This window comes from Neovison vison, chromosome 6 (genome assembly GCF_020171115.1).
Source record: "Neovison vison isolate M4711 chromosome 6, ASM_NN_V1, whole genome shotgun sequence".
NCBI lineage: Eukaryota > Metazoa > Chordata > Mammalia > Carnivora > Mustelidae > Neogale > Neogale vison.
Window position 1 is genome coordinate 205,974,264 of NC_058096.1, and position 15,560 is coordinate 205,989,823.

At 59.9% G+C, this 15,560-nt stretch overlaps 3 protein-coding genes across 4 annotated transcripts; 1 reads left to right on the forward strand and 2 right to left on the reverse strand.

The window, feature by feature from the left end:
- Nucleotides 1-471: 471 nt before the first annotated feature.
- Nucleotides 472-1,822, reverse strand: NDUFAF3 (NADH:ubiquinone oxidoreductase complex assembly factor 3). Its single transcript, XM_044255278.1, has 5 exons — nt 1,544-1,822; nt 1,252-1,444; nt 1,027-1,093; nt 817-917; nt 472-737 (listed from the first exon to the last, which is right to left on the reverse strand). The coding sequence occupies exons 1-5, from the start codon at nt 1,618-1,620 to the stop codon at nt 621-623; spliced, it is 555 nt and encodes a 184-aa protein (XP_044111213.1). The 5' UTR covers nt 1,621-1,822; the 3' UTR covers nt 472-620.
- Nucleotides 1,823-4,578: 2,756 nt separating this feature from the next.
- On the forward strand, nt 4,579-7,614 carry DALRD3 (DALR anticodon binding domain containing 3). 2 transcript variants are annotated; one of them, XM_044253604.1, is made up of 12 exons: nt 4,579-4,781; nt 4,856-5,151; nt 5,274-5,530; nt 5,618-5,697; nt 5,779-5,907; nt 6,270-6,331; nt 6,446-6,507; nt 6,580-6,662; nt 6,741-6,923; nt 7,008-7,121; nt 7,225-7,293; nt 7,386-7,614. In XM_044253604.1, exons 1-12 carry the CDS (start codon nt 4,617-4,619, stop codon nt 7,503-7,505), a joined length of 1,620 nt encoding a protein of 539 aa, XP_044109539.1. In that variant the 5' UTR covers nt 4,579-4,616; the 3' UTR covers nt 7,506-7,614. The 2 variants fall into 2 exon arrangements, with proteins under 2 accessions (XP_044109539.1, XP_044109540.1); XM_044253605.1 differs by lacking the exons at nt 7,225-7,293; nt 7,386-7,614 and having other exon boundaries at nt 7,051-7,124.
- WDR6 (WD repeat domain 6) lies at nt 7,150-15,517 on the reverse strand. Its single transcript, XM_044253603.1, has 7 exons — nt 15,184-15,517; nt 9,008-11,489; nt 8,816-8,899; nt 8,613-8,729; nt 8,382-8,500; nt 7,684-8,282; nt 7,150-7,551 (listed from the first exon to the last, which is right to left on the reverse strand). Exons 1-6 carry the CDS (start codon nt 15,281-15,283, stop codon nt 7,822-7,824), a joined length of 3,363 nt encoding a protein of 1,120 aa, XP_044109538.1. The 5' UTR covers nt 15,284-15,517; the 3' UTR covers nt 7,150-7,551; nt 7,684-7,821.
- Between the last annotated feature and the right edge of the window lie 43 nt (nt 15,518-15,560).

A 15,560-nucleotide genomic window follows, 5' to 3' on the forward strand; every position in this document is an offset into this window, starting at 1 on the left:
CAAACATGACACTCATTTGTAGAGAAAGCCTCAGACCCTGAGGTCAGGCTATTCCTCAGATCTGGAAGGAGGTACTAATTCTAAATTCATAAAGTCCCTCCTGTGGCAGCTCACAAGGGTTCAGTCTCACATTGTGGCTGCTTAGGACAGGTCATGGAATAGTCCTTGGGGGTTTTGGACTGGCACCCACAAGGCCTCCTGCTTGGCCACAGGGACCAGGTTGAGACCCACATACATATTCTAACGTGAGTTAGAGGATCTTGTGGAGAAAGCACTGAGGTCCTCTCAGAGGTATATTTGAGCAAATACATTGATCTGCAGTTTGGAGCAGGTGCCTGGACTGCCTCCTGCCTCTGAGAAGCTAAGTAGTCTGCATAAAAAGGGGATCCCCTGGTTTCTACACACACGCACGCACACACACGCCCACTGAGCCAGCAGCAGCTCCTGACCAGCAACACACCTAATACAAAATGGGAAACATGGATTAAATTATTAATTTGCTGGCAAGAAAGAGGTGTTACAGTGGCAAAGAGGAAGGGCTAATGAAAGCGCTGGAAACTCTTGCGCTCTGCAAAAAGTGCCAGGGCCCTTCTGCACAGGTCAGGTCAATTCCTGGCAATTCATTCTGCAGCTCGTTCTAAGGATGTGAGCGCCGTCCCTCTGGGTGGAGGGATAAGAGCAGCTCCTGTTACTCGGCCTTCATGACACAGGAAGTTGAAAGTGGCACAGGCATTGGGCTGCAAAGAGAAAGCCTGCATCAGCTTGGCGAGGGCGAGGCCTGGGTCCCGCTCCGCGCTCCCGAGGGGCGGACCTTACCGTGTCCTGCACTTCCACGGCGATGCCCCGCTGCCTCAGGGCTTGCAGCACCTGGGGTTGCAGCCGTTCGGTCCGGTCTCCGGTGCCCACCACCACAATCTCTAGGGAAAGATGGCGTGGGCTAGCCTCCGGCAGCTGTGCGGAGGCTGGGGCGGGTGGCTTTTGGCTTTCCAGGGCTGGAAGCACCTCAGCCCTCCCCTTCTCCAGTACCTATTCGGGGCTCCAGCAACCAGAAGAGAGAGAAGCTTTCTTCAGTGATGTCCCGGTGACTTCCTACCTGTGTTGGGAGGAGACAAGTTAAACAAGCTCGCGCGGTTTTCCCCACAGAGCCCTTACCTGCGCCCCAAACGAGCAACGGAAAAGCCCAAGTCGGCGAGGGACAGAATCGGGGGGGGCAGGCCCGGGGCTCCGGCCCTCCGCTGCCTCACTGCTCACGTTCCACTGCACCACCGACTGCGGGAGCAGCGCGCAGGGCCCAAGCACGCGATTTCCGTTGACCATGAAGCCGCGGCTGCTGTAGCTGTCGATATACATGATCTGCGGGGACTCGCGCTGCAGCAGAGAGATGCGCGTCCGCTCATACAGCTCGTCGTCCGCCGGCGTGAGCCGGTGCCCTCGCCGTGGGGCCCTGCGGAGGAGTGTGCTCGGGCTCTAACCTGCCAGGAGGAGCCGGGCCGGGATCAATGGCCGTGGGGACGCGGATCGGGGACGCTGGGCCCGGGCTCACCTCAACAGCTCCGCAGGGGAACAGCGTAGCACGGCTCGCGCTCCGCACAGGCCGCGAAGCACGAACGCAGCGACCATGGCTGACCGGCGTGCGGGGATGTCGGCGCCGGGTCAGGGGGTCGTGGCGGAACCTTCCGCAGCGCGCCCACAGCGCCCCCTAGGTGCCGGAGGGCACCGCGCAGGCCGGCTGCCCCAGCGCGGGATTTTGATGGACCGGCCGGTGCCAATTGTCCCAGGAGGGCCCGTCCCCTAGCGGGGCTCCGGTGTCTGCACCTGCCGCCCGCCCCGCCCCGGGCCCCCGCAGACCGTCCTGGGGGAGCCAGACACCTGGTGGCGTGGCCGGCCTCAGAGAGCTGCCTGGGCCCCCGCCGCAGCCTAGTCCCCGGCTCTCAGCCATTACGCAGGGCTCCGGGGGCCTGGGGCGGGGCGGCAGCGCACCTGGTCGAGTCCTGCACACCTGGCCAGGGCGTGGGGCCAGCCTCCAAACCCCTAATCCCAGGCTTTAGGGCGTCGGATTCCCAAGGCGGGACGGCAGGCTCAGGTTTCCCTTGCTTTTCCGCGAATCACGCCCCTCCCCAACCGTCGCCCGCGCGACCGTTGGCGTCGCCGCCGCTCTTCTCCCGGGGCGTGGCTGCGCGTGGATTGGCTTGTCGGGAGCGCGAGGGGGCGTGGCTGAGTGGTTTCTCCTTAAAATGGCTCCGAGTCTGCGGCCCGAGCAAGCGGAAGGGGACGCCGCGGTCGGTGATTGTGGGTCTTCGGGTGGGATCGACCCGGCCGAACGGGACCAGCTATTGAACTAGACAGCGGCTGGAGCATCGCCCTGTCGTCGCTCACCATGCTCGCGGCCCGAGAATTCCCCGACCCCCCCCCCGTCCTGAGCCGAATCAGAGGGCCTACGGGCGCGACAGTCGCTGGTGCCCGCGCGGCTTTCGGGGATCTCCGCGCCCCCACCGTGTCGTGGCCTAAAGGGAACGTTGACGCGTCTGCTACCCACTGGGCCGGGAGGGAGGTTCGGCACGGCGGAGGACGTTCGCAATGGATTCCCGGGGGTCCCGTCGCCGCCATTGGGCACCCCCCACCCACCCACCCTGCGCTCCGGGCGCTGGAAGAGTCACGGGACGAAGGGCCCTGGGTACGGGGGTGTCCCCGAGGCGGGTGCGCGGGTTTACTTCCTCTCCGGCCCCACAGGGGAGCTTCTCTTTTGGCCGATCCCGAAGCCCTCCCCGCTATCGTCACCGCACGGGGTGGCCTGGCTTCATGAGACCAACAGGAATAATCCCACCCTGCGGATTTAATCCGGATCGGGACCGGTCCCAGGGGAGGCCCCTACCAATCTTCCTATTGTTTAGGGGCCCAGGTGAGCGCCTCGTTCCCACTACACTCGGCTTTACCGCCCACTCCTAGGTCAGTCGTCTGGTACTGGGAATGGGGGGCGGGGTGGTTCCTGATCTGGCCCCAGGGTAAGGGACCACCATCCTCCCGGGGTTATCTCCCGCCCCCCCCCCGCCCCCGCCCACGGCTGGACAGCGGGCAACGGAATCCCAAAAGCAGCTGTTGTCTCCAGAGCATTCCAGCTGCGCTTGGATTTCGTTCCCTGCTCTCCTGCCAGAGCAGCGTCCTGGCCTCGATGGGGTGGGCCAGCCCCTGACCCCCAGACATACTTTATTTGGGTCGCTCTGGTCTTTGCCCCTGTCTCAGGTGCCTCTCAGGTTGGAAGTGGTGGGCATAGACATCGGAGAGCGAGGTTTGTGGTCATCTCTGGAACCTGGAGTAACATTGACAAGGGAGGTTGGTCTCAGGGCCTTTGGACAGGGCTGCAATGGCGGTGAGTCCCACAGAGCAGGGCCACCCCAGCCCGCAGCTCGCTATAGATAGCCTTTCACTTCCTGGGGAAAACCCACACCAACCGTCTTCGTGTACTTAGAGTAGCTGAAGTCCCCAGCTTGGCCTCCAGCCCCCAGCCCTGTTAGCAGCTGTCCCTGGGTCATGCGACTGCGGAATGGAAAGCGCTTTGGAATGACACGATCACTCCCGTTGAGTGGGCACCCAAGAAGCCATCGGGAATGTCGTGTCCGCCCAGTGCTCTTTCTGCGATCCCAGCAGGGGCCTTGCAGGCCTGCCCCAGAAAGGGGTCTTGCCAGATTTCCTGCCCTTAGGATCCCCCTCCTTTCTGAACTCTGGGCACTCTCACTGCTCCAGAGCAGTAATTATGGGTTTCCTGTACTCTGCTCTGTGCTGTGTCAGGTTCGATCTCCATTAAAGAAAATAGAGGAAAAGGGGATTTAAGTTACATTGAAGTGAAAACGAGCCCTCATGGGACAGAGGAAAGAGCTTTCTCTCTGTAGTGCAGTGGGATACTCCCAACTGAGAGCAGTCTTTTAGCTGGGTCTTATGGTCACATTATTTTGCCTACAATGGCTCGTAAACCGGGCCAGAGTATCCCTGATAACGTACACAAGGTTAAAAGAAAAGCATTAAAAACTGGTAATTCTGGAAAGTATCGTGATGGTTCTAATTCCACAAAAATCAAGAGAAGAAATTCTACCAGGGTACGCATTTATCGGGAGTAAAGACGACCCAAATCGCAAAGGAGGAAATGGTTGTAAATAACCTGAAGGTGCAGAACACTGATTCCTTCAAAACGAGATTTTTTTTTTTTTTTAAGGAGGTCGTGAAAATGGCTTTAATGTTAGGTTCCCTATTCCGATGACAATTCACTTGGAACTTTTGACGTTTGATCAAGTGTCAAATGTGGGGAATGAAACGTTATCACAAATAGGTAAGATTTCGATGAGCTAGAGTCGGGTCTGGGTCCCACCCGGTAGCGAGGATCCTTTCCCTGGATGCTAATGCCGGGGACGACGGCGGAACTTTAGGCCTAAGGCGGACCTCGTGGGGCCGGGGCCCGGAGAGGGAGTGCTGGGGCCGAAGGTCGAAGCGGCCTCCACGGTTCCCTGCGGCGCACCTGTCCGCTCAGGTATCTCCACAGGATATGCGCCCCAGCCACTCTGCCCTCCCGGAAGCTCGGCCTCCAGACGCTTGGCTTCCGGTTCCGCCGGCTCCTTCCGGTCGCCATGGCGACAGGGCGCCTGGGGGTCGGAGAAACGCTAGGGGCTCTCAACACGGCCCTGGGACCTGGCGAGCCCGTGTGGTTTAAGGAGACTCGTGCCCGCCACCTGCGCGCCCGAGACTTCCTGGCGCCGCGGCCCGCGCTGCAAGCGCGCTTCGGGGATGGACAGGTGGGCGCCAGCGGGGCGGGGATGTGCGGCCAGGGGCAGCGTCGCAGCCCGCCTCACCGCCCTTCCTCCCGCAGGTGCCCGAGCATGTGGTCCGTGCGGTCGCCGGCTTGCAAGGCCCCGGCGTGGCCCCGGTGCTGCGCTGCGAGCTGACGCCCGCGGGTCTGGCACTCCAGCTGCAGCGGCCCGCCGTCTTCGAGCGCGTGCTGGGCGCGGTGACCGCCTATGCCGCGCCCGCCGCGCCCGCCGCACCCGGCCCGCGCGTCCTCCTGCACTGCCCCGCGCTGCGCGGCGCCCCTGGCGCGCTCCGCTTGAGCCAGCTGCGCGCCGTGCTCGTGGCCGATCATTTGGCGCGAGCTCTGCGCGCTCATGGGTGAGCGCGCCGCGAGGCCAGAACCGGCCGGGGTGGCAACCTGGGCCTAGAGCCGCTGCGGGAGGGAAGGGGGTGGAGCTGCGCCAGACGCTTGGGCTGAGACGGCCGTCCTCGTTTCCCAGGGCGAGTGTGCGGCTGGTACCCGCCGTGCGGGACCCGCACATGCGGACCTTCCTGCAGAAACTGCGCGTGGACTGGCCCGCTGCCTCCGAGAAAGCCGCCACCGGAGCCCTGAGGAACCTCCCGCTGGCAGAGCTTAGCCCCGCCCCCGATGGAGGAGCCTTGCCCCCTGGCGTCCTGGGCACAGTGTGCCTGAAGGAGGTGATGCGAGAGCGGGGATGCGCAGCTGGCTATGACCCCAACGTGGACAAGTGTCTGGGTAGGAGCTGGAGCTTCTCAGGGTCGTTGGGAAGATGGGGACCATGTTCTCCTGCCCAGCCTCAACGCCCCTGTACTCTGTCTGCAGTGACCGAGGATCTGCTTTCCGTGCTGGCAGAGCTGCAGGCAGCTGTCCGCCACTGGCCTGGGGACGGCCCTCCGGGCCCGGTTAGTGACTGACGCCCACCCTGTAGGCCTCTGGCAAGCTGCGCCTTGTGCCCGCCCGGTGACCGTCCTCCTAACCTGTAGGCCGCGGCCCCGGATGCTGATGCTGACGGCTGCATGGCCCTACACGTGGTGAGCTGTGAGGAGGAGTTCCAGCAACAGAAGTTGGACTTGCTCTGGTGGAAGCTGGATGAGCAGGCTCCTCGCACACAGGTGTGTTGGGATGCTGGAGCGCCCCCTCCCTCCACCAACCCAGGACCCTTGCAAATCCATCAAGGGGCACAGGGGCCCACGAGTCCATAGGGGACACTTGGCCTTGAGGGAGACGTTAGGTGAGTGGGGACTTGCAGCTCGTGTAGCGTCCTGGGAAAAGGTGGGGTCTGGAGGCGCTTTCCAGAGAACACTGAACAGCTCAGGGAAGCTGGGCTGTGCGCTGAGGGGTGGGCTTGGGAGCGAGGCCCAGAGCTTGATGGCAAAAGGCTGGGGGAGTCCAGGCACCAGGTTTAGGTTCTCTTGAGAGATTTATTGCTGGCAGTGTCGCCACCTGGGCTAAGTGCCTGCTCTCTCCCTCACAGAAGCACCTGGTCTGTGGCCCAGTGAAAGCAGCTAGTGCCCTGACGGCCCCCGAGTACTATGAGTGAGTCAGGCCGGAAGGGAGGCTACCAAGTCGGGTCGTCGACGGGGAGGGACCATCTGTCCCCGGAGGTACCCCTCCCCCGCAGACCCTCGGCTCACTCTGCTCCTCATGCAGGCTCCGGCACGCCCAGGTGTGCAAGGCAGCAGCCCTGAAGCGTGGCAGGGAGATCAGCCAAGGTGCGTGAGGGCGTGCTGGTTTGGTGGGGTGGGTCCTCTGTCTGCCCAGACCGACTGACTCAACTCCCACAGACCCAACTTGGACAGAAGTCTTCAGCGTTCTGTCTGCAGCCACCATCAAGTTTGAGATGCTCAGCACAGCTCCACAGAGTCAGGTAAGCCCGGGGGCCCGACAGGATCAGGGCTTGTGGAACAGACGGTGTCATGCCTGCAGCTGTGCCCCCGTTCCTCAGCTCCTCCTGGCCCTGGCCGACGGCAGCATTTCCACAAAGGGCACCAAGAGCGGCACCTTCGTCATGTATAACTGCGCCCGTCTTGCCACGCTATTTGAGGGGTACAAGCACAGCAGGGAACAAGGTCTGTACCCTACTTTTCCACCTGTGAGCAGTCTCGATTTCTCACTGCTACAGGATGAGGTGAGTGTCGTCCTGGGTAGCTAGGCACCTGTAAGAGGTTGGGAACCTCCCCTCCCAGCACCCTTCTCCACCCCCACCCCCCAGGGCGAGTGGCTGCTGCTCTTCAACGGCGTGCTCCCCTTCCCAGAGCTGCTGAGCCAGACCGCAGCCCTGGCGTGCGCAGCCCCGGGGCTCCACGTGACTGCGCGCACTGAGATGGTGAGGCAGAGAAGCCCGGCACAGACACTGCACGCTTGATGCTTTATTCGGGGCTGGGCACGAGATCAAAGAGACCGGCCAGTGACTCAGTCTCTGTCTCTAGATGTGCAAGTTCCTGGTTCAGCTCAGCATGGATTTCAGCTCATACTATAACCGCATACACATCCTAGGGGTAAGTACACAGCACAGGGGGTGGGGTGGGGGGAGCTTGCAGGGGTGCAAGGGCACAAAGGAGGAGACCAGCAGGCCCCTTCTCTCCTCCAGGAGCCTCGACCACACCTGTTTGGTCAAATGTTTGCCCGTCTCCAGCTTCTGCGGGCTGTGCGTGAAGTGCTCCATGCTGGCCTAGCCACGCTGGGTCTCCCTCCACTGAACCACATCTAAGGCCACAGAGATCCCAAATTCTAGGAATGTTTACAAAAGTCATCACCTGGAAAAAAGATACCAAGATCTTATTAGAGACGTGGAGCCAAAATAAATGGCTTCTGTTTTATACAAAGTCTGATCCTGTTTGTAGGCAGTGGGGCGTGGTTTTGGTTGGCCTGAAGGGCCCCTGACTCACCTCCAGCTCCTGCTCTGAAGCCAGGAACCCGCGGCCGCCACCTCCCTTCACGCCGGGCATGGGCACAGACGGTCACTCCTGTTCCACCCCATCTGCGAGCAGGTCCCATGCCCGGCACGCTGGCCACCGCGGGACACCTTAATCATACCAGTTGTAAACCTCAAGCCCTTGGCCCGCAAGAGCACAGCGGTGGCCAAACTCGGGGCTTACAGGCCAGCAGTCCATGTCTGCCACATCTGGGACATGGTACACGGTACTGTTCATGAAGGTGGGCTCCCCATGCCCCAGACGCCAGAAGGTCAGCCGCTGGTCGATGGAGGCGGAGACCATGAGGCTTGGGCTTAGGATCTTGAGGCCTGTCACGTGGGCAGCGTGTGCACAGGGGATGGAGTATTCCTCTAGCACATGCAGCTGGGGCACCAGCTCAGCACCCCCCACGGCCTCCTCCAGCTCCGGTGTCTCCACAGCCAGCACAAAGACATGGAGGGAGCCATCCTCACTGCCGCTGGCCACGAGATGGCCCTCACGTATGGGCAAGGTGTGCAGGCTGTTGACACCACAGCTGTGAGCCTGGAGGGTCAGGCAGGGGGTCCCCAGCCCTGAAGGAAGAAGATGGTTGTCAGGGCCCAGCCTGCCACACAGGTGAAGGGCAGTGGGAGGTGGGGAGGGACAGCCATGGCTGCACACTGGCTACTCACGGTGGGGAAGCCCGGGGTCTGCTGGAGGCTCCAGGGCGGTGGAGCCGTGGTCCAGCACGGCAGTGAGATCCCAAAAGGCCAAGTTGCCGTCAGTGGCGGCGCTGCATAGGAAGAGCCTCCTGGGAGCCAGGCACAGGCAGCTGGGTCAGCGAGGGGGGCGGAGAGCAACAGGGGACACCCCTCCCCCGCTCCGCCTGCATCCACGTAAGCCAGCCAGGCAGCCCCTCTCACCATCGCTGATTGGGTGCCTCGTGCGTAAAGGAATGGACCTTGAGGACACACCGCTTGTGGTGGAAGGTTTCAGCCAGGAGCTGCAGCCGCCGCCCCGAGTCCTGCAAAAGGAAGAGTCTGGGGGGCGGAGGGTGGCCCAGCTCAGAGCCCATTCCTGACACCTTCCAACCCTCACCTCTTGACCCAAGGGCCTCCGCTCTCACCTCACTGCGCCATCACTGCAGGCTGCAGCCACCAGGGGGCCAAGGCCAGGCCGGTCGAGTTCACACACAGCGAGGGACATGTACCTGCAGAGACAACACCGGCCTGCCATTAGGGGAGGCCTGGGAACAGCAGCAAGGGGCTTGCCCTTCGGGCCACCCCTCTGTGCTCCCGCCTCCCAGTGCGCACATCACCTGGTCTCCGGGTCCACCTTGACCATCCGGTGCCGACTGCGCTGGCGGTCCCAGTACTCATCCAGCCGGTGGGACGAAAGGTGCATGACGTGGCAGGCGAGACGGCTTGGGGTGCCAGGGTCTGGGGTGACCATGAGGCTGAAGCAGTGCATCTCAGCCCGGCCCCCCGCAGACACCACATGAGCAGTCAGGCCTGGCCGAGGATCCTGAGGGCCCCCCGGGGTACTAATGCCCCACACAGCCAGGGCACGCACAGACGAGATATGATTACACACTGCTGTAAGTGCGTGGGCCGAGCCAGTGACGGTGGGGAGTGCCAGGACACAGACAGTAGTGTCCTCACTGCACGTGATCACGATGTCGGTCAGGCCCGGCCCCTCGCTGCCAGGCTCCAGGTAGTCGGGCTGCATGAAGCCGGGCACCTCAAACTCGGGCCCCAGAGTGATGGTGCCCACACGCTTCACACAAGTGATCTCACGGCCATGCAGGCTCTCCCGGAGAATCACGTGTGGCCGGGTGCAGCCACCCAGAGCCCGGTAGAGCATGACGTCCCCGTCCTTGAGGTAGGCAAAGGCCATAGCCGCCTCGGTATCCGAGAAGGCCCAGGAGCGGTGCCCTCCACCACAGTTGACGATGTGCAGCTTTTCGTGTGAGCGGGGACTCCACACCACAAACTCATTGGCGTGGAAACCCAGGATGACCATGCTCCCGTCGGCCATCATGCGGAGCCCAGCCACCCAGTTCATGCCTCGACAGGACTTCTGCCTCAGGACAGGCTGCAGCTGGCCACCTCGCACAAAGAGCTGGTAGTAGGCGCCATCGCGCCCTGTGGTATACACGTAGCCACCATGGCAGGTGACTGATGTCACACCCTGCTTCCCATGCAGAGAAGGGAGGGTGGACACAGGGCCCCACTCGATGGAGGCGGTTTCCTCCCCATCACTGCCACTATCTGCTCCAAGTGCTCCAGCGATAGCTCCCACCTTGCCGCCAACCCCAAGATCCTTGAGCAGGGCTGGTCTGGAGGGAAACAGCAACACAGAGCCCCGGCGGTCCCCACACACTAGGAAGTCACCAGGGGGTAAGAAGGCACTGCATGTGTGCCATCTCTGCTTGCTGGGAGGCAGCAGGTACCGGCAACGTTCCTTTACAAAGATGGCTTTGCCAGAGGGCGCAGCTGAGATTTCCAGGCAAGCCACCACACCACCAGGGCCCGATGCCAGCAACAGGAGTTCCTCGTAGCCACGAAGGGCCCAGCTCAGACTATGCACTTTCCCACGGAACAGGGTCAAGTCCACAGCTGCAGTTGGAGTGTTGATGGGGACCACCTTGACACGACCCTCCCCATTGGCCAAGGCACAAAGTCCAAAGCCCTCGGGACCAGGGGCTGCTTCCAGGAGGCAGTAGGACTGGAAGCGTTTGTCCTCCAGCAGCTGCTCCCAGCACTTGACCTCAAGGTCGTAGAGATACAGGGCTCCTGTATCAGTCACTGCCAGTAGTCGCCAGGAGCCAGCCAGCGTCACAGCCTTGAGGGTACCTGGCCGGCTACGGGACTTGAAGCAGAGAGCTGAGACCCCTGAACCCGGGTACCCACGCCCTACCAGGTGCCACAGACGGATGCCTGAGTCATCACCCCCGGTGACCACCCAGGCTTGCCTCTCATGGGCAGCTACAGCCCGGATCCCACGACCCTGGTGGCCCCGAAAGGCCTGAAGGATCTCCCCTTCGTGGCTCCATACCAAACAGACACAGTCCTCTCCTGCACTGATAAGGTAATTCTCTAGAAGCTTGACCTGCCACACACGGGCACTGTGTCCAAAGCAGTGCCCAATATTCTGTACCCGACCCCCAGGCACCCGGAGGTCACCCACCTTCCAGATGCGGACACTTCGGTCTTCTGAAGCTGTGGCCAACAAGCCCTTGCTTTCCAGGTACGACATGCTGAAGATGACACCCACATGCCCACTGACTCGTCGGTCAGGGGCCACAGGCTTATTGTCTGTTAAAGCAGCTGCTGGATACCAGACAAGAAGCTGATTGGAAACTGCACCTGCCACTATGGTCAGCTCCTTCCAGGTATCTCCAATCAGACAGGCTGAGGAGAGGGTGCACCTGTCTGTGCAGGGCACGTCCTGCAGCATGCACCCTACCACAGGGTCGTACAGCACTACCGAGTTATGGCCCAGGGCCAAGGCCACGTTGCCCTCAAGCCAACGTGCATCCCAGATCCAGTCAGACATGTTCCACAGGCCAGAGCGCCAGAGCTCCCGGAAGCGGCCCTGTCCCCAGCTAACTTTCACAATTCGGAGTCCCTTGCTCCCAAACACAGCCACCATAGCCTCTGAGTCAAGGTCTCCATTTGGTTCTGGTCGCACCCGGAACCCATGGATAAGATAGTGGCCAAGCAGGTTCTGCACACGCTTCATCATCCGCAGGTGGCCACCAAAATCCAGGCTGTACACCAGGACATCCGGCCCCTCACCTAGACAAAAGCACAGAGTCACATCAGAACCTCACCCAGGGGCGCCTGGGAGGCTCAGTGGGTTGAGCCTCTGCCTTCAGCTCAAGTCATGATCTCAGAGTCCTGGGATCGAGTCCCATGTCGGGCTCTCTGCTCGGCAGGGAGCCTGCTTTCCCCTCTCTGCCTGCCTCTGCCTACTTGTGATCTCTCTCTGTCAAATAAATAAATAAAATCTTCAAAAAAAAAATTAAAAAAAAAAAAAAGAACCTCACCCAATGGGGCATCTGGGTGGCTCAGTCAATGTGCGTCTGCCTTCGGCTTGGGTCCTGATCCCAGGGTGCTGGGACTGAGCCCACAGGGCTCCCTGCTCAGTAAGAAGTGCATGTGTCCCTCTCTCTCTGCCCCTCCTCCCTCTCCCTGTGCTTTCTCTTGCAAATGAATAAATAAAATCCTTTTAAAAGATTTTATTTATTCATTTGCAAGAGAAAGAAAAGGCAGAGGGAGGAGGTACAGAGAGAGAGGAGGAAGCAGACTCTGGCTGAGCAGAGAGCCCGATGCAGCCTCAGTCCCAGGACCCTGAGCTCATGACCTGAGCTGAAGGCAGAAGCTTAACCCACTGAGCCACCCAGGTGCCCCAATATATAAAATCTTAAAAAAAAAAACAAACCTCGCTCTGCCAAACCATGAAGAGATGGGGGCAGGGCAAACTCAGGCACACAGTATAGCCTGTGAATGCATTAGAACACACAATCCTGCTGGCTTGAACCCGGGAAAATCCTTGGTTTTGGCTTCAGCTGGACTTCAGTGTTGACTTTCCAACACCTACCAGGGGTTCCAGACACTCAGTTAAACCTGGCTTCCTCAAACACTGCCTCTGCCTCATCCCACCTGACTTCTCATGCTTCCTGCAGGAACTCTCGAAGCCTCTGTCCCAAACCTGCAGCCGCATCTACCTCTACACAGAGTCTTCCCACTCTCCCTCCCCGAGAGAGAAAAGGCTGTTCCCCAAAGGTGATCCTCCCACCTTGGGGCCACAGCAGAACCCCTCTGGATTTCCAAGAGCTTCTTCCTTGCGGCTCAGATGTGAGCATGTTCAACACCGACAGGAAAAACCAGGAGAGGTGGCCCCCACTTTGGCAGCCACAACTCCCATGACCCTTAGCTACCTTCCGGCTGCCCTGTGGGCCCCTCTCACTCTACTAGCTTACCTTCAAGCTCTCTCAATGCTCCTCACTGCACTGATTGCTCCACTGACCACTACCACCCTCTATCCAGCCCCATCCCCAAACCAAGAAGCTCACCGCTTTTTCCGCTCAACTTCCCACATCTTCTCATATTCTCAGTTGCCTAGTCCCATGTGCTCATTTTCTAAAGATTTTTCAAATCCTCCCCCACCACAGTGACTTTGGTCCTGGGTGTCTATCACGTGTTAAGCTAGATGACACTAACAGCCCCTCATGCCCTTCTTCGCCAGGAATCTCCATCTTTCAATAGATAGGCAGTGAGCATCAATCATAAGCCAGACAAGGAGCTATACACACTGGAGCAGTAAGAGGAGCACAGACCCAGGCTCCGGGCCATCAGGCAGACACTAAACAGTATCACCCAAGTAACCTACATTGTTGTAACTCTGGTAAGTTCCAGGAAAGAACTATACAGATTGCTTTACTATAAAAGAGGGAAATCTACTCCACCGATTTTCCCTCCAGAAGACATTTGGCAATATCTGGAGACATTTCTAGTTGTCACTACTGGGAGTTATGCTAACTGGAATCTAGGAATAGAAGCCAGGGATGCTGCCAAATGTCCTGGAGATCAGCGGTAACCAGAGAAGAGCAGGCGTGGGGGAGATGGGTGATCCTTTCTTGGCCAATAGATAGCAAGCTGAACGGCCCTGAGGTGAGCAAGAACTCTAGGTTGTGCGGTTGGAATAGGAAACAAAGGGGTCACAGATGGCCTGAGAGAATGCGGCTGAGGCGATCGGGAGCCAAAGCTGCCATGGCCTCCAATGATGGCAACAAGGTAGAGAAACAGACAGATGCTACAAGTATGAAGTCAAAATCAACCAGACTGGCTTGGGGACTGAAGGAAATGCTTGGGCTGGAGCACCTGAGCGGCTGCTGTTCTCTCTGTTCAGCTGGAGCATCCAGCAGGACTTCAATCTGAAGGCACCTATGCACTTGGGCCTGAATTCACGAGCAGAGAAGGCTGGAAACTGAGATAACAGGTGCACATGGGTGGAATGTGAGAATTGTAGCAGTTTAAAAGTCACTTTGGAAATCACAGGAGCAGGGGAATTCACTTGATGAGCTTTCTAACCTGCATTTCCCATGTCATTTTCCCATTTAAAACCCTTCACAAGGTCTCTCTCAACATCATAAAGTCAGATCTAGGTATAAAATGATATAGCCGCAGCTCATTTCTCCAGCCTCCTCTCCCAGACCCTATCCCTGCTCAGCCTCACAGGAACTCTCCCCCTCCCCCACCAAAGTAATGAATTTGGTCTCAAGGCCTTTGGCATGCCTACCCTCTGCCAGGAACTCACCTCTTCTCTTCTCCTAGCTCATTCTTGTGATTCTTTGGGTTTCTGCCTACTTATCCTCTCCCTCAGCCTTAGGAGTTTAACCCGTGTCCTACCACGGGTTCCTACACCTTGGGCTTCCAGAGCCCCCATAGCTAGGCCACCCCTCCACACACACAAAACCACCCTCTTAGGATAGGAAGCAGCTCTCTCAAGGCTTGAAGACAATGCCCTGTCTCGGGGCCCTTAAAAAAACAGCAGCACCACCATCAGTCACCAGGATTTCAGTTGGGCCTGGATGCTCTCCAGGGCTCAGTTGCTTCAGGTCCCAGGCTTTCGTGTTTTTTTGTTTGTTTTTTGAGTATTTCATTTATTTATTTATTTGACACAGAGAGATCATAAGTAGGCAGAGCATCAAGCAGAGAGAGGGGAAGCAGGCTCCCCGCTGAGCAGAAAGCCCCATGCGGTGGCTCGATCTCAGGGTCCTGGGATCGTGACCTGAGCCGAAGGCAGAAGCTTACCCCACTGAGCCACCCATGCACCCCAGGTCCCAGGATTTGATGGCCTATGCTTCTCGACCTGACCTCCCCCTAAAGGCCATCAACATTCGATCTCCTGAATGCAACCATCTGAGAACCCGCCTCAGCGTCTGCCTCCCCAAGCACTGGCCCACTCAGAAAGGTCTCATCCCTGGTTTCCCGCTACCCAATCCTCGTAGTCCCCACCTTCCAAAGGAGGAGCCTCACCCGCCCCTGGGAGCCCACAGCCCCGCCTGCTGGGCCCCGCCCTCCCCCGAGAGCCCACACCACAGACCGTCCCCCAGGCCCGCCCACCTTGAGGGGTACTCCCCCTCCCCCTCCCCTCCTGGCCCCCCGGCAGGGGCCACACACCGCCCTCCCTCCCTGCCCCGCCTCCCAAGCCACAGCGATTTCCCGCATTTTCCCGCGGCCCCAGTGCCTTTTCCACGTCAGCTGCATGTTGCGAAGGAACTCGATAGCCACATCGTTGTTGTTTTTTTTGTCTTCTGGGCTCCTCCGGCCGGGCCTCCAGCCCGCCATCTCCTGGGCTCCCGCCCACCTCGGTCAGGCTTCATCCCGCCACCCGTCCTCCTCCTTGCGGGCATCCCTTTGTCCTGACGGTCCCGCCCCCTGAGAGCGCCCGGTTTCTTCTCCGCCAGCGCGCACCAAACCTCACCCGCCAGCAGCCGATCCCCCACGCACTCCAGACCCGTGACCGGGAGGAGCATGAGCTCCGAGGTTGCCCGCGGCCAGACGTAGTCCTCGTGAGCGTCCATGTCGATCCTCGAGCCGCTGCGGCAGCCTTTGGCCAACAAGGGAGCTAGCGCTCTCGCGAGACGAGCCTTCCTCGCGCGCAGCAGAGCCGCTCTGCACCGGCCTTAGCAACAGGTAGCGGAGTCCAGGGTGGCCCACGGCCGGTGTCCAATCACGACCCTTCGCCCCACGAAATCCAGCTCGTCATTGGCGAGACCGCCCTCGCCCCTCCCCCTGACGTGACGATCGCCAAGCGCAGCCGCGGGCTCCCACTGGCCCAATCTACCTCCCCCACCCCCA